General features: G+C 39.3%; 2 protein-coding genes across 4 annotated transcripts in view; one reads left to right on the forward strand and one right to left on the reverse strand.

Moving 5' to 3' along the window:
* AREL1 (apoptosis resistant E3 ubiquitin protein ligase 1) overlaps positions 1-6,647 on the reverse strand; it is a 44,563-nt gene extending 37,916 nt beyond the window's left edge. The window contains exon 1 of one of the 3 annotated variants that reach the window (XM_061429461.1): positions 6,473-6,647. The gene's annotated coding sequence lies outside the window, so the exon portion shown is untranslated. The remainder of the gene's footprint in view (positions 1-6,472) is intronic. The other 2 variants (XM_061429460.1, XM_061429462.1) reach the window with 2 other exon arrangements.
* A 14-nt stretch (positions 6,648-6,661) lies between these two features.
* On the forward strand, positions 6,662-17,233 carry FCF1 (FCF1 rRNA-processing protein). Its single transcript, XM_061429463.1, has 8 exons — positions 6,662-6,745; positions 7,633-7,700; positions 9,156-9,227; positions 9,822-9,970; positions 12,902-12,974; positions 14,653-14,740; positions 16,209-16,303; positions 17,024-17,233. Exons 1-8 carry the CDS (start codon positions 6,743-6,745, stop codon positions 17,070-17,072), a joined length of 597 nt encoding a protein of 198 aa, XP_061285447.1. The 5' UTR covers positions 6,662-6,742; the 3' UTR covers positions 17,073-17,233.
* Positions 17,234-20,547: the final 3,314 nt, after the last annotated feature.

Consider the following 20,547-nt stretch of genomic DNA (forward strand, 5'->3'; position numbering starts at 1 on the left):
AACTCCTTGTACTATTCTGCTTCTTTTCTATAAACCTAAAATGATTCCAAAACAAAATCTGGGTTTAAAAAAAGTACATATGGTTCCCCACTTTCCATTCACACTCCCCCTTAGGATTCTGATCATGCCTCCCAAGTCATTGCTCCAATTCAGGTAATGCTCGCTTAAAACATTTTTCAAAACCTTATCTGTTTAAATGGTTTTCTATAAACCATTTATGTAGCCCAGCCAGGTTTCCTTCTTCACCAGGATATGAAAACCCAAATCATACTTGGAAGGTTTTAACTGTTTTCCTAACAGTTCTACCACATACACCAAGGGGTATCCTTGGAGCTAATCCTGCAAGCTCGGCTTCAGCAGTACATGAACCAAGAACTTCCAGATGTACAAGCTGGGTTTAGAGAAAGCAGAGGAACCAGAGATCAAACTAACGACAAATTCTCTGGATCACAGAGAAAGCAACAGAATTCCAGAAAAACATCTACTTCTGCTTCACTGGCTACACTAAAGCCTTTGACTGTGTGGATCACAAGCTGCGGAAAATTCTTAAAGAGATGGGAATACCAGACCACCTTACCTGCCTCCTGAGAAATCTGTATGCAGGTCAAGAAGCAACAGATAGAACTTATGTGGAACGACTGACTGGTTCAAAATTGGGACAGAAGCAAGACAAGGCTGCATGTTGTTACCCTGTTTATTTAACTTATATGCAGAGTACATCATGCGAAATGCTGTGCTGGATGAATCACAGGCTGGAATCAAGATTGTCGGGAGAAATATCAACAACCTCAGATATGCAGATGATATCAGTCTAATGGCATAAAGTGAAGAAGAACTAAAGAGCCTTTGATGAGGGTGAAAGAAGAGGGTAAAAAAGCTGGCTTGAAGCTCAACATTAAAAAAACTAAGATCGTGGCATCTGGTCCCATCACTTCATGGCTAGAAGAGGAAAATGTAGAAGCAGTGACAAATTTTCTTTTCTCGGGCTCCAAAATCACTGAGGATGGTGACTGCAGCCATGAAATTAAAAGACGCTTACTCCTTGGAAGCAAAGTTATGACAAACCCAGACAGCGTATTAAAAAGCAAAGAGGCATCACTGTGACGATAAAGGTCCTTAGAGTCAAAGCTATGGTTTTTCCAGTAGTCATGTACAGATGTGAGTTGGACCATGAAGAAGGCTAAGTGCTGAAGAATTGATGCTCTCAAATTATGGTGTTGGAAAAGACTCTTAAGAGTGCCTTGGACAGCAAGGAGAGCAAACAAAGTCAATCCTAAAAGAAATCAATCCTGAATATTCATTGGAAGGACTGATGCTGAAGCTGAAGCTCCAATACCTCGGCCACCTGATGCAAAGAGCCAACTCACTGGGAAAGACTGATGCTGCGAAACACTGAAGGCAAAAGGAGAAGAGGGCGGCAGAGGATGAGATGGTTAGATAGCAGCAGTGACTCAGTGACCATGTGTTTGAGCAAACACCAAGAGATACTGAAGGACAGAGAAGCCTAGTGTGCTGCAGTCCATGGGGTCACAAAGAGTCAGACATGACTTAGCAACTCAACAACAATCCTTGGAGTTAAACTTCCCTAAGTGGACAAGCCAGGGGTTTTAAATAACCTGGGCTAGATCTCTGGATAAAAACAAAGGGAGGGACACAATAGTAAATGTTGTGTATTAATAAGTTACCTTTATCTAATCTCTGACCAAAAAGAATAATGAATAAAAAACACAATGAAAGCATGAGGAAGGACTTTTAAAGAAGCCAAGAGCAAATTTAAATCTCTCACTGACCAAAATTGAATCGCATTTCTTCTCCTAAATTAGAGACTGGTAAAGAATGGATGGAACTATTCTTAGCCAACCAGGCCCATTCTTTGGCATGAAGATGTGGTTGGCTCCCCCTGAAGCACATGGCTCCAAGGGAAGAGAGAGAATACATGGAAGAAAATCTGTTGGGAGGAAATGGATGCTAGGGGTAGGGAGGTGGAGAAATCAACAAAAAGAATTCTCTGCACTTTATAACCACAGTAAGCTAGCAATTGAGGAATTTTAAATGTAAAAGCAACTTTTACAATGAGATTACTTTTGCTAGCACGTGTATTTTCTCTTGCTTTGTCAAAGTTCTTGGGGTGGACTTTGTGCAAAAACAACAACATCAACCAGAAGTATGGCTAGTAGACATCTAAGAGTAGCGGGCCTCGTGTCTGGTGGGTAGGATGTGTGGGGCACCAAATTCAGGTTCCTTGAACGGTTCAGGTGGAATCAGATGGCCTTGAAGACATACAGAAGCATAAAGACAAGTCATCTAGTTAAGTCAATCCCAATTTTTCATGGTAGAAATGTATTTTAAATGCTTTTTAAAGTGTTTTATTTCATTCTTTGTTTTTAAGGCTAGTCCAAAAAGAAGAACTATTTGTTAAAGGATAAAAATAGATGGATATGCATTGGGAAGAGAAGGTAGGAATCACACAGGAACACTGTATAAGATCTTAGAAGTACCTAAGTGAGAAGGAATCTCAAAACCATTAGTTGAGTGAATACACTAGACCATTCAATCTTTTAGTAAAATGTATTGTGTCAGTATTTTAAAAAATACAATGAACAGATGTTGACAATTAGCATCTCAACACCAAAATGCAAACTGCAGTGAAATGGATGCTTCAGCTAAAAGCTCTGAAAAACATGGTACAAATTCCTCAACTTCTCAAGGTAACAAAAATACATATTAAAATCATATGATACTGTTCCAATTCAGGCTAAATGGCAAGCCATATACTTACCATAACTGTTTGGTTTCTAATAACTAGATAAATACATATCTCCCTCTGTTAAAGCACATTTTGTAGTATAGGCTTCAAGAGTCCCATCAGGAAAATGTCATAGAGACATAACACTGTATCAAGCCCCAGGCATGCTTACATATACACACGCTACAATAAGGTTAAACAACCTCAGAACTTTGGAAAAGTGAAGTGAAGTGAAGTCGCTCAGTTGTGTCCGACTCTTTGCGACCCCATGGACTATAGCCTACCAGGCTTCTCAGTCCATGGGATTTTCCAGGCAAGAGTACTGGAGTGGGTTGACATTGCCTTCTCCAGGGGATCTTCCCAACCCAGGGACTGAACCCGGGTCTCCTGCATTGTAAGCAGATGCTTTAGTGAAGCGTAAAAGAAGAAACAAAAGAAAGATAACTGAAATTTACACCTAAACTATTTAATGACTAAAGTCATTTAAAAGATAAACTGACATACTAGAATCCATTATAGTCATAAAATCCGATCTGTTATATGTTATAGCACTAAATAAATATTACACAACAGTACTCTGACCTGGTCCATTTCCAGAAAGAAGAACAGGTAGAATAAATTCTCTAAAATATTTCAATTCGCTACCCCCAATACAAAATAAAAAAATTTTTTTCTTAATAAAATGTTTTATAGTTTAAAAAAATAAAATATTTCAATTTGCATACCTTGGTTCAACCACCTACCATAATTTATCTGTTCACAACTCTTTCTCTAATACAGGCCTGAGTTCTTGAAGAATAACCAGCACATTCCCTGCAGCAGAACGGGCCCTCCAATAAATGCCTCTGAATGAATGAACATGCAGCAGGAACGTACTTCTCAGGTATCCTGATAAACCAGTTCAATATCGATATCTTACAAACAGGGACTGCTGTACATATACCATGCTACCACATTTAGATGTAGTCGAGCTAACTGAAAAATAACTAACAGCAACTAATGTTTGTTGGGGAAAAAACTCCTATCACATGAGACATAAAAGTTAGTGTAAAGGGACTTTCCTAGTGGTCCAGTGGCTAAGAATCCACCTTGCAACACATGGGACACAGGTTCAATCCTTGGTCAGGAAACTAAGATCCCACATGCTTTGGAGCAACTAAGCCGTCACGGCTCAACTAGAAAGTCTGTTCTCTGCAACAAAAGATCTCACACGACATGACGAAGACCCTGAATGCCACAACTAAAACCTGATGCAGTCAAATAAGTAAGTAAAGAAATAGATATATCTTCTTTAAAAAGTGTAAAAACTAACTTGAAACGGAAGAAAATAATGTGATTTTTTCCCCTTAATGGCCACAAAGTGAATACACATCGAACTTTCTAACACTGACCTACAAGATTCATCCTCCAAAATTTTAAAAAGCAATTTGTTAACAACTTACATTAGTAAGTTAGGCCAATTAGTGAATGGAATGAAATCCAAGCCCAATTATGTGTTCAAACTGTGGGTCAAATGCCTTCAGCAATTCTTTCTCTTCAAGACTGCAGAAAAGAACCAAACAACCCTCCTGACTGCTGAGAAGGACTAAAATCACTTATTTTTCTCACAAGTATGTAATCAAAATCGATTACTTTCTGCTCCCACCCAACACAAAGCAACACCATCTGTCCCTCCCATAACTACCAAAACATGCTATAGGATATCCTGGTACTTTATGAATCTTAGAACGTAAGAATCTTGGATTGGAACAAAATTACAAAGCAAAAAAAAAAACAAAAACAAAAACAAAACCATATTTTCCTAAGTATGTTCTCATCCTCCATAGTGTTCCCACACTAATTTAGCTCCCTACTAAGCTTTATCAATCAAGGAAATCAGAAAAGTCCCAGAATAGATATTACACACTGCTTGTATTTTTTAATTTGTTATTGTTCACAGAATTCAAAATTCAGGGTACACATTACCAAGAGAGTGTTTTTCTGTCGGTGCCTGAATTTAAATGCAAATTACTATTTAATTATATGCAATTTTCTCTCTAAACCTATATATAATACTAATCAGTCTCCAAATGTTCAAAATAAACACACCGATCATGTTTACTTAAAAAGCTTATTGCCTAATCACCATGAGGTTCTAATGCATCAAAAAAGTTGTGGCTATCATGTCACCATGACAGCTTGGCAGAAAGGCTGTTCCCTAAAGATTAGGAACTTCTAGTAAACCACAAATGGGGTAAAGCAGGAGGCATACACAGGATCTGTAGATGCTTCCATAACAAAATTATTTCAATGTCAAAAATTCAGAGCCTACAAAGTCAAATATGTGCCCTACAAAGCTAGCTACATGCATGCATGCCTCAAAGGGAAAGCAGGAAGAAAACTGTACTCAAATCAACTCAAGAAATCATCCTGCAAAGGAGCTTTTCAAGAACTGAAAATGTAATCAAGTTCTTGAAGTTATAACACACTCAAGTTCCAAAACTGAGCAACTATATTAAAATATCATTGGCATACTTTGACAGAAGACACACAATAATAACAGAAAATACTTTAATAGGGTTTACTCGTGGTGAACACTCTTCTAGGGACTTCATGCTTTAACTCACTTAGTCCTGATTACTGACAGACATTCCTGTAAGATAGATACTATTCATTTTACACATATACTGAAGCACAGATAAAATCACCCAATAACATACAAGTAATTAGAGGGCAGTACAGGGATTTTTAAAACCCCATCAGTCAGACTCCAAAGTCCATTTTAATACACTATGTTTCATAATAAGTCTTAAGCTGCTATGGTCAGCTTTTTTTTCTTTAACCTCATAACCTTTTTGGATTTCAAACATCAGGACAGCTTTGTGAAATAAGTACAGACTGTGGAATTAGACCCAAACAAACCCCTGAACAAAGTCTAGGCTTCAGCTTCCCATTATGTAAAATGGGGATACTGAAATCACTGTGAAGGTCAAAGAAGGTAATACAGTTAAAATGCCTAATACAATATATAGAATCGGGGTTCTTCATGTCAAGCGCAGACCTAGAGCGTTCACAGACAGGCTTTGAGGTCACCAGTCTCATAATCGTGTGACAAATATTGCAACGTGTACCCACTTATTAAAGAACTGTCCCTGGATCTTCGAAAGGTTAAGAACCACCAGAGTACCTAAAAAGGTACTCAAAAAAAAAAAAAAGAGTAAGTTATCTTACCCTTCTTGTTCTCAAAAACTCTAATCTTTCCCATGAAAGATAACACACCAAGGCTTCAGAATACAATGCTAATTATTTCCCAACATTTTACTGGCTTGGTAACTAGTAACACAGGCAAGCGTCTGCCTCGATTTTTAGAGACAGTCCAAAGAAAGCCCTCAAAGCCCTCAAATGCTGCTCCATCCCTCATCCCACCCTTCCCTCATCCCTCTAGGCTTCACCAAGACGAATACACGGTATGCACTCGGGGGAAATCACGAGAATCGTCCATTCGGCTACCCCAAGCACAATGCCGGTTGGGAGAACCAAGGAGGAACCAGAGCCTCCGCGGAGCACGATAAAGACCTGATGCCCGCCGCTGAAGGATGAGGAGAACGTGTTTTCCCCAAACCTACTGGGCAATCCAGAATGTCGTCCCCTCTACCCTGGTCCTCCCTCCCTCTAGAACTCTATATAATGCAGGCAGGTCCTCTGAGCTCTGCCTCGTGCTGGAGTAATGCAAGAGGGAAACATTACCCAAACTGGGGGTGCAGCACGGCGAAGTCGCAGCTCTGCTACTCTGGGAGGCGGTGGCAGCACCAGCAGAAAATACGGCCCTAGACCCTCCCACTCAAGAGAACCCAGTACAGATTGCCCAGCCCGGCGGCTGGGAACCCGCTGCTGGGCTTTTCCGTTTCCCAAAACGGCTTCCGCTTCCGGGCTAGCCTTTGCCGGAAGTGGCGTACGGATGATGCAAACGAGCCGCGCCGCCGGTGATTCCGGAAGAAACAAGAGCGCGGCGTGAACATGGTGAGGCCCCGGGGAGTCCGAGAACGGGCATTGTCAGACCACGTCTAGGAGGAGATTGAGGGAGTGGCCTTTGGCCAAACTTCCACGAAAGTCTCCTTGCTTATTTTCATTCCGATCTCACCTTTTAAACTGCGGGAGTAGTGCTTATGTTTTAGCGAGTTGGGAGGATGGGTTGAGGCAGTTTACTTCAGTCTCTTAGTCGTGTACGGGTCTGCGACCCCATGGACTGCAGCACGCCAGGCCTCCCTGTCCATCACCAACTCCCGGAGTTTACTCAAACTCACGTTCATCTAGTCAGTGATGCCATCCAACCATCTCATCCTCCGTCGTCCCCTTCTCCTCCTGCCTTCAGTCTTTCCCAGCATCAGGGTCTTTTCAAATGAGTTAGTTCTTCGCATCAGGTAGCCAAAGTATTGGAGTTTCAGCTTCAGCATCAGTCCGTCCAATGAATATTCAGGACTGATTTCCTTTAGGATGGACTGTTTGGGTCTCCTTGCAGTCCAGTGGACTCTCAAGAGTCTTCTCCAACACCACAGTTCAAAAGCATCAATTCTTCCGCGCTAGTCCAACTCTCACAGCCATACGTGACCCTACTGGAAAAACCATAGCTTTGACTAGAGGAACCTTTGTTGGCAAAGTAATGTTTCTGCTTTTTAATATGCTGTCTAGGTTGGTCATAACTTTTCTTCCAAGGAGCAAGCGTCTTTTAATTTCATGGCTGCAGTCACCATCTGCAGTGATTTTGGAGCCCGAGAAAATAAAGTCTGGTTGAGGCAGATAGGAGGAATTGGGTATTTGAGGGAAGAAGGATGTGGACAAAAGAAAAGGAACTTAGGAATATGCGGTGTGTTTCCAACTCCTTTTAACTCTAAAATTTTTGTTTAAAGGGGAAGCAAAAGAAAACACGGAAGTATGCGACCATGAAGCGAATGCTTAGTCTCAGAGATCAGAGGCTGTGAGTGTCTGGAATCACCTGGGTTCCTAGACTGCCCAGAGCTATAGAAATCACGAGGGGATAAGTAGTAAAAGTTTCTGTTGTTATTTTTGTTGTTTTGTTTACTTTTGGTGTTATGTCTTGGATTATTATAGGGTAATACGGTACAACAGTGGCTTAGCTGCTGAGCAGGTACACTGATGAATGGGTTGGGAATTCAGCATCTCTTAAGTGTTCAATTTGTATCACTGTTTCTATATACTGTATGTGCCATATCACTTTGAAGCCTCCTGACTGTTCTGTGAGGTAGGTAGGATTTACTTTAAGTTTTTGTCATTGCACTGCTAGATTCCCCAGTGGGGGGGAAAAGATTTGTTATAATTTTTGAAAGACAGAGATTATCATTGTCTTGTGTACCAGCACCTGATAACTCAAGTATTTTTGAAAGAAAAAATGGGAAAACACCTGCTGCTGCTGCTAAGTTGCTTCAGTCGTGTCCGACTCTGTGCGACCCCATAGACAGCAGCCCACCAGGCTCCCCAGTCCTGGGATTCTCCAGGCAAGAACACTGGAGTGGGTTGCCATTTCCTTCTCCAGTGCATGAAAGTGAAAAGTGAAAGTGAAGTCGCTCAGTCATGTCCAACTCTTAGGGACCCCATGGACTGCCGCCTACCAGGCTCCTCCGTCCATGGGATTTTCCAGGCAAGAGTACTGGAGTGGGGTGCCATTGCCTTCTCCGGGGAAAACACCTAGGTGTCTCCATTTGATAAATCTTACAAGATTTATGACTGTGGAGGAAGAGAGTAGAATGATACTCCCTAGTATAAGGAGAAACTAAACAGCTTGCCAGCTTGGTTAAGAATGGATGGAGTTATTAAATAAAGACTGGGCTTCATTGTGTTTAAGAGTCTCAGTACAAAGGAGTAGTCCTTAGAGCCTTCATTGTGGTTAAATTGTATTCTTGACTTTTAGTATGAATTTATTATGTAATTTTAAGGAAATTTGACCCACTAATAATATTTTGTTTCTAATTAAGGTTAAATTCTGTATATATATTGTCACATTTTAGCCTTTTATAAGAGACATGTGGGAGAACCCTTCCTGCTGTTGAAGCATCTGAGTCTTCAGAGGATAAATGTCAGCCTGTTCACCCACTGCTTGGAAGTGGATTTTTATCCTTGATATGAGAGCTTCTGACAAAGAAAGAAATAATATAACCAACATTTACTTATCCACTAATAATTTATATGGATTATTAGCTAATGATTTTAAAATTTAATTAGGTTTTACTGATTAACTGTGTTAATTCCAGGGTACTTTCTACACAGTTATTTGTGCACAAGAAGCCTATGCTGATATTAATATGATAATCTCACAAAATAGGATTTCCTTTGTAGACAAAAAAGAAGAAACTTTTAATAATAATCACTGCTGTGGATTTTTTCTCTCCTACATTGAATTTTTTTTTTTTTCTAGTAAAGAAAAGGATAGATTAAAACCGAAAAAGAAAGAAAAGAAAGATCCCAGTGCACTCAAGGAAAGAGAAGTGTGAGTAATCAAAAATTTCAAGTTTTCCTTTAAAACTAAAAGAAAGATTCTAAAACCATAGACCTCTGAGAAATTCAGGCATCCCCTGAACTGATTTGCTCAGTCATTTGTAAGTCTGGCACAGCTGTGCAAATGAAGTGATATTGATGAGCATAAACCAATTCTAATGATTCAAAGGTTTTTGGACTTCATGGAGCAGTAAAAGTTTCCTTAAATCCTGGGGATTAAATCTAATATCATTTTTTTTTTCTTTGCCAAGGAACTTTCAAAAGAAAATTGAAAGATTGTTAATTGTTTTAACATACCTGCATTTCATAAAAGAGACAGCATATCACCAAAAAGTAGTAAGGGCATAGTTTCAGGATAAAGGTTATTCCTTTTAAGTAAGTACATTTAACTTTATGAAACCTCATCACATTTTTCTTATTTTTCTCATTTTGCCCTAGATTGGTGATGGATATATCATCACAGGATTTACTTTCAATGAACGGGGGGAAAGGAACAAACTATTCCAAGCAGAGACTTCTTTTTTGTTTGTTTATACCAGAATATCAGTGTAGACATTACTTCATGTCTTTTTTCTTTTTCTTCCAGCCCCCAACACCCTTCCTGCTTATTCTTCCAATATAACACACAGCTGGGCCCACCTTACCACATCCTGGTCGATACCAACTTTATCAACTTTTCCATTAAGGCCAAACTGGACTTAGTGCAGTCAATGATGGACTGTCTGTATGCCAAGTGTGAGTATCAGACTTTTCCATTTCTCTGACATTTGTAAAGAATAATCATACTTTTACTGAATTTAAAATGATTATTTCAGTAAAATAATCAATTTTACTGAATTGCTGGCCATTTAATTTGCTCACCATAGCGAGGACCCTTTTCAATGAATTGAAATATAATGCAAACTTGACTGGGAATAATTAAACTTTCACAGTTGAGAAAACACTTAGTATATTTTGACCATCGTTACAGACATCAACTTAGAAAATAGGTGGGGAATTTTCTGTTTTAGGATTTTGGATTTTAAAATTCTGGATAAATGAAAATTTATTTCATTTCTCACTATATGTGTTATTTACATTAAGTAGGAAGGAAACATTCACCTGTCCACTTCAGTGTGGAAAAGCTAAATAAGACATTTTGCCATTTACAGTCACAGAACTAGAAATGATCATGGGCAACCATTCCTAAGTTTATTCAGTCTGTTGTGTGTTTGTACCGCAAAGGATCTGAGGTAGTTTATTTACACCTAGATATGTAGTTTACCATTAATAGATTTCCCTTGTGTGTTTGGGTGTCTCCTCCTTCAAATGGTCTTCTTTTCCTACCATGAAGAGGAAAAAGATAGTTTAGGACAAGTACAGGGGAATAACTTCCTAATAGTGAGATCTGTTATATTTTGTAGTGGGTTTATATTCACACATTTTCCAGTCATCTAGTAAAAGGTACAAATGAAAATTAAACTTAGAATTTGCCATAAAGAATTAATTATTGGAATCAAAGGAAATACTTCATACCTCCTTTAATATATATAAAAGATACTACATAGTGAGCATTTACAGAGTGATAGTAATGTGAATGCTGTTTATTGATTTATTAAAATTAGCAAGATGGGATAAGGGATGTGTGATGGGTAAGAGAGGTCAATTCTTTAAATGCCTAAAATTAATATAAAAATTAACTGCATAAGTTTATTGTATCAAGTTATGCATGTAACCACCAAGTGAGAAAAACAGCCAATGAAATTAAAATAGTCATCTCTAAGGATCAGAATTTGTTCAGTCACTCAGTCATGCCTGACTCTTTGCTACCCCACATACTGCCGCACACCAGGCTTTCGTGTCCTTCACTATTTCCCAGAGTTTGCTCAAACTCATGTCCATTGAGTCAGTGATGCCATCCAACCATCTCATCCTCTGTCTCCCGCTTCTCCTACCCTCAGCCTTTCCCATCAGGGTCTTTTCCAATGAGTTGGCTCTTCTAGCATGTGACCAGAGTTTTGGAGCTTCGGTTTCAGCATCAGTTCTTCCAATGATACTCAGGGTTGATTCCTTTAGGATTGACTGGTTTAATCTCCTTGCTGTCCAGGCGACTCTCAAGAATCTTCTCCACCACCACAATTTGAAAGCATCAATTCTTCAGTGCTCAGCCTTCTTTATAGTCCAATTCTCAAAATTGGAATGGAAAAAGATCAAGGGATCATTATTTTTTCATATAGGCCTTTTTGTATTTTTTTAAAGCTATGTACTTGTAATACTTAAAAAAAAATTTTCTTAAGTCTTTTAGGAATAATAAAGAGTAGTCTGAAGTTGGATCACGACCATGCCTAAAAGTGGACTAAGGTGGCCTGTATGAGGGAAGAAGCTGATCTTGGTGGACTTCTTCTATTCCCATGGTGTTTCTTATAGTTGTCTTAGCTGCTTCTCCAGGAATGCTGTGACCTATTTATGAATGAAGTGGATGGAGGGTTTAAGCATGGTCCCTTGGAGTTGCATTGCTTCCCTGGCTCTCTAGCTCCACTACTATTACCTAAATGGTTCAGGGGAAGTCCATGGTGGTCTAGTGGTTAGGACTCGGCACTTTCACTGCCAAGGATGCAGATTCAATCCCTGATTGAAGAACTAAAATCCTATAAGCTGCATGGCATGGCCAAAAAAAAAGATGATTGTTTGGGATAGCATTGGCCTTATAGTTAGGTCTTTCTCCAGTTGTGGATACCATAGAGTACAGCTATAATGCATACAGCGAATTGCTCTCACAGTGCCTTTTCTGAAAGAAAAAACTTACTAAGGAAAATGCCACTTTTCTGTGTGATACTTTTCTGTGTGATCTCAGAGCAAAGGCTGAAGAAACATTCAAGTGCATTACAAGTTCAGTTACCTAGGAGATTCCTCAACTGTTTTAAGCTCTGCTTATTTTTTTTAACTTGGTTTATTCATAAAAGAAGGCCTTTATCTTCCTTTTGGCTTGGAGCTGCCCCTTTGACCTTTTCGTAGCTCTTGGTCCCTGTTTGACGCTCCAACAGATGAGGACAGTTAGCTACCTATGCGCTTTCTTTCTACTGAGAGTCCTCTTTGTAGTGATCTTCCTGAACCCATTTCACTGCTCTAGATGCAAGCTCTTGTTTCAGTGCTGCATGGCCCTGAAATCGACCCTTTGAAGGCATGTATTGCCCTCGAATTCCATGACTATCTGCTCCTCCTATCTTCTTCCCTCCATTTTACAACTGCTTTTTCTTCTGAGCATTGTATTTTAGTTTCAGATGTCTTAATTTTGTTCTCAAGAGTGTTAGTATACTTGTGAAAAAAATTAATAATCAAGCATGAAGAAAATGAAAGTTCCCTGTTACGCCTTTCCTCAGAAAGGGGCAGTTTTAAAAAGTTCATATACAGTTTCTATGGGGTAATTTTGTTCATAATAAATAACTTCATTCTGTGAGGTTATTTTTGTTCATGAATAAGAATAGATCATGCATTATTTACTTTTTCATCTTCATGCTATTTAACATCTTTAAGATTCAATCCGTATACCATATAAGTCACTCATTTAAAGTATATAATTCAGGGAATTTCCTGGTGGTCCAGTGGTAAGACTCTCAACAGGATATAATTCAGAGAGTTAAATCAGTTCCTTCACAAGTTTGTTACTAATTTTATTTTTCCTGGCAGGTATCCCTTGTATAACTGACTGCGTAATGGCTGAAATTGAGAAATTGGGGCAGAAATATAGAGTGGCTTTAAGGTAGGATGGAGCTGATCTAGATTTGTTTTAGATGGTACACTGAGGATTCTTTGACCCTCCTTCTTCTGTTGCTCTCCAAAGGTTTCTTGTCTGGTTAGTTTAAATAAAAATCATACAAAACTAGTTAACTATGCATGACTTAGAAAGCAGACATTTGAAGGTTAGAGTTTTCCAGCTGAAGCTTTTTGAACTAAACTTCCTTAGTCACACAGGTCTCCTGGGCCTCCTTGTATGTTCCTCTGGATTTTCACTTAGAAAGCGTCTGTCTATTAGTTTGTTATCTGGGTATCTTCAGAATCTCACACTCAAACAGAATCTCACACTCAAAACTTACAAGAAGTTTTGAGTTTAGAAAGTGCCTTTCAGTTTAGTGGTTCCTAAAGTGCGGCAACCCTCCTCCACCCCCAGAGTCCCAGAGACCTTTGCAGGGAGTTTGCAAAACTATTTTCTTAATAATACCAAGGTGTTGCCTTTGTCACTGTGCTGACATTTGCACTGAATGCAAAAAAATGGCATTACCTCAGTACAAAGCAAGACATTGGGCCCAGATGATTCTAGTAGTTTTTTTATTCTTCACTGGCAGTTGTTGTTGTTTTTTTTTTTAATACCAGAGTCACTTAAGAATATCCTTAATAGAACAGTAAAATTCATTAAAGTGTTAAATCCCAACCCTGGAATACACACCAGTGCTCCTTGTGGTGCAGTGAGAGGTGCACACAGAGCGTTTCTGCTGGTGGGCGCGCCTTTCACCTTTCCACGGCGGTCGCTTCATAACAGGTATAAACCAAGTCACCGTGCTGTGGGCCTTCAGCTCCACAGCGCTGCACGTCACTTCCATCTCAGTAAAACTGGAAGGAGACGGAAAACAGAGCAAAGGATGAACGTTGTCTCAAAGGGAAGCCTTTGTGAGCTGAATGAGCTGCTTTTTCATGAAATACCATTTTCATGTGAAGAACAACTGACAGACACTGATTTTGAGTTAGGGAAAATCATAAGCTAATCAATCACATTCCCAATGCTAAGGACCTTTCTATTGAGACCAGTGAAAACATTGATGAATGTGGTTTTTTAATGTTATATACGTGTGTGTGTGTGTCTGTGTCTACTTTGTTTATTATATGTCCTCCCATGTTGGTACATACAGCTCTACCTCGTTTTTTACAGTAGGCTAGAAGGACCAAAATGTATTGAACTTTTACCTTGCTGATGGATATTTAGATTATCTCCAGTTTTCCACTGCTGTAAACCATTTTGTAGTGACCATCCTTGCACCTGTATTCTTGTGTATTTGTGTAAGACAACTTCCTAAAAGCAAAATGGTTAGGTTTAATTTGATGTAGTTTTGAATCCTGATTTTTCCCAGCTGTGTAGCTTTGAACAAATTAATCAAACTCTCTGAATCTTCTACTTTATCTGTAAAACGGAAATAGAATAATTCAGATTTCTGTAACAAGTACATGATGTAAGGCTTGGCAGCTCTCAGTCAGTAAGCTTTAATTCCCTTTTCTATAAATTGTCTTTCCAATTATTATAGAAGATAAGCTTCAAGGGGAGAATGGTGTCTTGAAATCTCCACATACATCACATTACTCTTATTTCACTGATTGAAGGTTGTAAAGTTACTCAGTTGCTTGAATGCTTTTATTAATCTACTTTTATAATCCTATAATCTGTATAGGATTGCCAAGGATCCAAGATTTGAACGATTACCATGTACACACAAAGGAACCTATGCAGATGACTGCTTAGTACAAAGAGTAACTCAGGTATCATCATTTTTTAATATTTACTCTGTGCTATTAAAAAAAAAGATAAGCTATTATTTCCTGAATGTTCATGTAAAGTATCTAGGAAAATAAATGATTAAAAAAAAAATTATATAGAATCCCTTCATGGGAAGTGTTGGTGTCCTCATTTACTTGAGAGAGTGGAATGGAAGTGTATACTGTAACCATAATGGAAAGATCATGGGTTTGGGGAGAAGACATGGTTTCAGATCTTGGCATCTGCATTTATTGGAGGTGTAATTTGGAACATTTATTGATTCTTTATTCCACAAATCTCCTCTATAATATGGTTTAAGTAGGTGAGTGCAGACATACTAATATATCAGGTTCTGTCTCCCTGTGAATCTAAAATAAGGTTCCAGGGACTTGCCTGATGGTCTAGTGGTTGACTATGCACTTCCAATGCAGGGGGCACAGGTTTGATCCCTGATGGAGGAACTAAGATCCCACATGCCATGTAGTGCGGCCAAAAAATAAATAATTGAGTAAAGTTCCATTTACTCCCTATGTAGGAATTTTGTTACATCTGAGTCTCCCAGGGTGCTATTTCACACATAGCCTAGAATAAGTAGGTTTTTGATTCGTCTGTTCTTCCTTGTCAAACACTGCAAGAACTTCTATTGCTGATTGACCTTAAAAAGCCTGTCTCTGCTGAAAAGAATCATCTCTATGTAGTGACCACACTGCCATCCCTTGAGCCACTTCATCCCTTGAGTGGGGCCAGCATTTCTCTTAATTCCCCATAGCATGGCTGGCCCTAATCTACAACTCTTTATAAAACTCAGCAAGAGATTTGGGTAGGATGGAAGGCCTCCAGAGTAGGACCAGCCCAGGCTGCTAACTCACTTCAGTCGTATCCGACTCTGTGCAACCCCATAGACGGCAGCCCACCAGGCTCCCCCGTCCCTGGGATTCTCCAGGGAAGAACACTGGAGTGGATTGCCATTTACTTCTCCAATGCATGAAAGTGAAAAGTGAAAGTGAAGTCGCTCAGTCGTGACCCCAGGGACTGCAGCCCACCACCAGGCTCCTCCATCCACGGGATTTTCCCCAGAGATCCTTCTAAAAGCAAAAGCTGTGCCTTCGGATCTAAGGCTGTAACTCTGCCTTTACATTGTCTTTCTAAGGGTATTTTCCGAAAACCAAGGAATTGTCTGCCCTAGATATGAAAATCCCTTCCACTTATGAGACAAAAAACAATTTGCAGCTTTTGATTAGTTTTTCTATCTTCTCCCCCTCAAGATTCTTAGAGTTACAATCAGCCCAGGCAACTTGTTATGTTTTATGTGATAAATATGAGCTCCTCGATCTAGAAACTACTCACCAATTTGTTTTAGCCTTTCCTTTCCTGTTTACTGTAAAAATGAGTGATTCTTCAGACTGACCAGTGATTGTATCCAGCGTCACTTGGTGAGCTCTGTGGAACACCCAATCCTGTCTTTTCCAGCACAAGTGTTACATTGTGGCCACAGTTGACCGGGACCTTAAACGAAGAATCCGGAAGATCCCTGGAGTTCCCATCATGTACATTTCTAACCATAGGTAAGAAGTTTCTCTTAGAGAAGTGATTAACTGTATATAGTTGATGTCAAGATATAGAAGGATTTGGAGAAAAAAAATTTGATGTATCAAATGTTTACATAGTTCTATTTGAATAAATGAGACAAAGTGTTAATGACAAGAACACAAACAAAAGATAAAGCTAGGATTTAGGAATGAGGCAGACAGTCACATTGTTACAGTAAGATCACTAGCAGGAATAGGGAAATGTGTGGCCTTAAATATTGATACAAAGCAGTAACTTAAGCTTATTTTTTTGGCTAGAAATACTTTTTTTTTTGAAAACCTAGTGCAGGTGATTAGCATCTTATTTGGGAAACTGAAAGTTTATTTAGAAAAAAAAGAAAACAAAAGCAGCTTTTTATCCTTCTTTGATATTCCTGTATCAGTCCTCAGACTGTTATTGGCCAACTTTTCATCCTGGGACAAACACAGCAAAATGGGAAGAATATGGGTGAGGGGCTTGGGCACACCTGGACTCCGTACCTGGCTCTCCAACTTGTTTCTCCACTTTGAAGAATAAAGATAATATAGTCAGCATTTTGCTGTAAATCATTCATTATGATATGCCTTTAAAACGTTCCCACTGACAAAAAGGATTTACAGCAGGAGGTGAGAGTGATACAATCAGTAAAGGATGGGCTTTTAAGGTGGGTTCTGAACACACGTTTCTAACCAGTGTTAATTTTTTGTCCTCATCAGGTACAACATTGAGCGGATGCCAGATGATTACGGAGCCCCTCGGTTCTAATGAAAAGGGAAACTTTGTCCACCTTCCTTTGACCTGTTTTCTCTTTTGCAAGTTCATTAAACATGCTATAGTGTGAATTACTATTGCACTCACCCACTTGCTCTATAATGAGCTGAGTTACAGTTAAATATACTCACTTTTTAATGTTGTTTTTAAAATTATATTTTGTGTCATTTTAAAATTTGCTGCATCTTTTTATAAATCAGAAAACTCACATGATATGATGGTCATTTTATATTGATTTGCTGCTGCTGCTAAGTCACTTCAGTTGTGTCCGACTCTGTGTGACCCCATAGACGGCAGCCACCAGGCTCCCCCGTCCCTGGGATTCTCCAGGCAAGAACACTGGAGTGGGTTGCCATTTCCTTCTCCAATGCATGAAAGTGAAAAGTGAAAGTGAAGTCACTCAGTCGTATCCAACTCTTAAGGTTATGCTAAGCATTTAATAACGTGCTCTTATCCTCACGATATTCATATTATGGTAAAAGAAAGACATGTAGATGAAAAAATACAGTAAAATAATGATGCTAGGATAAAAGTATGAGGGAGTAGACAAACAGGTAGAAAGAATGATTTCTTTCTACTTGGTTGGGATAGGGAGAGAAGAAGGACTGAAGGCAGTTATGTTTGAGTTAATCTTGAAGAGAGCTAGAACATAGAGGGGAGGGGTCTGTGCTCACATCTGAGACCCCAGAGGTAGGAGGTGGGAGGGAGGGGGCTTTATATGACAGGCTGAAGGGTTTGGACTTAATCCTGAGGTCAACCGGAGTCATTAAATTTTTAATTAGGATGGATAACATGATCAGATTAGATGTTTTACATGATCACAAGACAGTATAAGAACAAACAAATAGATCATTGAAACAGATTAGAAAGTCCATAAACAGACCTATGTATTTATGGTAATTTAGTATGTTATAAAGCTGGTATTAAAAAATTTTAAAATCTATGGGAAAAGGAAATTGCATTAGAAGGCCAAATATTGTGGGGTTAGCCCACTAGGGTTAGGATCCTGACTTCAGCAGTTAATATCTGTATGAATTGGGAAAATTACATAAGCATTTGATGCTTTCCTTGCTTCCCTTTAAATGTTTTATTTAGGGACTTGCCTGGCAGTCCAGTAGTCAAGACATTGCACTTTCACTGCAGGGGGCCTGGGTTCAATCCCTGGTTGAGGAACTAAGATCTTGTATGCCAGGAATAGCCAAAAAATAGAAAAAAAAAATAAAATATTTTATTTAATCCTCAAAACAACCCCAACAAGATAGTATTGAATAGTACCCGATAGAAGTGTTATTCAGTAAATGATAGTGATGACTGTATTATAATAACAAGTTGACTATCCACTTGAAAAAAAGTTTATATTTCTACCTCATATCCTTCATGAGATTCCTCATATCCTTCAAGTGGATCAAAGTCTAAATATTTTTTAAGCCATGAAGTGAAGTGAAGCCGCTCAGTTGTGTCTGACTCTTTGTGACCCCATGGACTATATAGCCTATCAGACTCCTCCGTCCATGGGATTTTCCAGGCAAGAGTGCTGGAGTGGGTTGCCATTTCCTTCTCCAGGGGATCTTCCCGACCCAGGAATTGAACCCGAGTCTCCCGAATTGCAGGCAGACGCTTTACCGTCTGAGCCACCAGGGAAGTGTGAAAGTATTCAACTCAGTTCAGTCAGTCTTGTTAGACTCTTTGCAATCCCATGGACTGCAGTACTCCAGGCTTCCCTGTGCATCACCAACTCCCAGAGCTTGCTCAGACTCATGTCCATCAAGTCAATGATACCATCCAACATGGAAGTATTAGAAAAAGAAAAAGGAAAATGTATGTAAGCTCTGAGTAGAATTCTTAAAGAGGGCTTCCTGGTGGCACTAGTGGTAAAGAACCTGCCTGCCAGTGCAGGAGACGTAAGAGACGCAGGTTCGGTCCCTGGGTTCGGAAGGTCCTCTGGAGGAGGGCATGGCAATCCACTCCAGTATTCTTGCCTGGAGAATCCTATGGACAGAGGAGCCTGGCAGGCTACAGCCCATGGGGTTGCAGAGTCGGACATGACTGTTTGAAGTCGTGTCACTGAAGTGACTTAGCAGCAAAATTCTTGAAGAAGAATGTAAAAGCCATAAAAGAAAAAAGTGTGGATACATTAAAATTAGATTTATCTGCAAAAAAGAACTTCCCCCAAACTTAAGACAAATGACTGACAAAATTTTCTAATATATATAATAAGGGTGTAAGGACATGGGTAGTCCTGTAGTGCTGACAAGAAGGCAAATAAGTAAAACCATTTTGAACAGCAGTTAGGATCCTTTGGGCTTCCCTGATAGTTCAGTTGGTAAAGAATCCACCTGCAATGCAGGAGATCCTGGTTCAATTCCTGAATTGGGAAGATCCCCTGGAGAAGGGATAGGCTACCCACTCCAGTGTTCTTGGGCTTCCCTTGTGGCTCAGCTGGTGAAGAATCCACCTGCAGTGTGGGAGACCTGGATTCGATCCCTGGGTTGGGAAGATCCCCTGGAGAAGGGAAAGGCTACCCACTCCAGTATTCTGGCCTAGAGAACTGTATGGACTGTATAGTCCATGGGGTCGCAAAGAGTCGGCCATGACTGAGTGACTTTCACTTCACTAGGATCCATTAAAATAAAAATTACAGATGTCATGTGAGCCTAATTCTCTCTTTTAGTTTATAGGTATCATATAGGTGATTTCCTTTAAAATACATCATCAGTGTGAGATAAATGCATGATAAATGTAAATTTCACATGTGTGTACAAGGAAGTGTATAGAAAGAGGTTTACTGCACCACTATAACAGAAAAATTGAAAAGAATGTAAATATCCATCTGAAAGTTTTAACTATGTTACATTTATACCACGGAATGTCATAAGCACTTAAAAACAATGAGATAGATTTAAAAGTAAGACAAAGGACTTGAATAGTCAGTTCTCTGGAGAAGACATATAGATGGCCAAAAAGCACATGAAAAGATGTTCAATATCACTAATCGTTAGGGAATTGCAAATCAAAATCACAGTAAGTTACCACCTCATACCTATTAGGATGGCTGCAGTTAAGAATAACTAAATAACAAGTGTTGACAAGGATATGGGGAAACTGGAACTATTGTGTACTGTTGATGGAAATGTAAAATGGTACAGTTGCTATGAAAAATAGTACAGTTCCTAAAAAAATTTTATATAGAACTACCATATAATCCAGCAATTCCACTTTGGGTTATATATACAAAAAAATTGAAAGCAGGATCTGAAAGAGATTTGTATACCCATGTTCATTAGCATCACTATTCACAGTAGTCAAGAGGACAAAGCAATGCCAGTGTCCTCAACAGATGAATGAATAACCAAAATGTGGTATATACACACAATGGAAAGTATGCAGCTTTAAAAAGGAAGGAAATTCTGGGACTTGCCTAGTGGTCCCCTACACCCTGCAATGTAGGAGATAAAGGTTTCATCCCTGG

This window comes from Bos javanicus, chromosome 10 (genome assembly GCF_032452875.1).
Source record: "Bos javanicus breed banteng chromosome 10, ARS-OSU_banteng_1.0, whole genome shotgun sequence".
In the NCBI taxonomy this organism is placed as follows: Eukaryota; Metazoa; Chordata; class Mammalia; order Artiodactyla; family Bovidae; genus Bos; species Bos javanicus.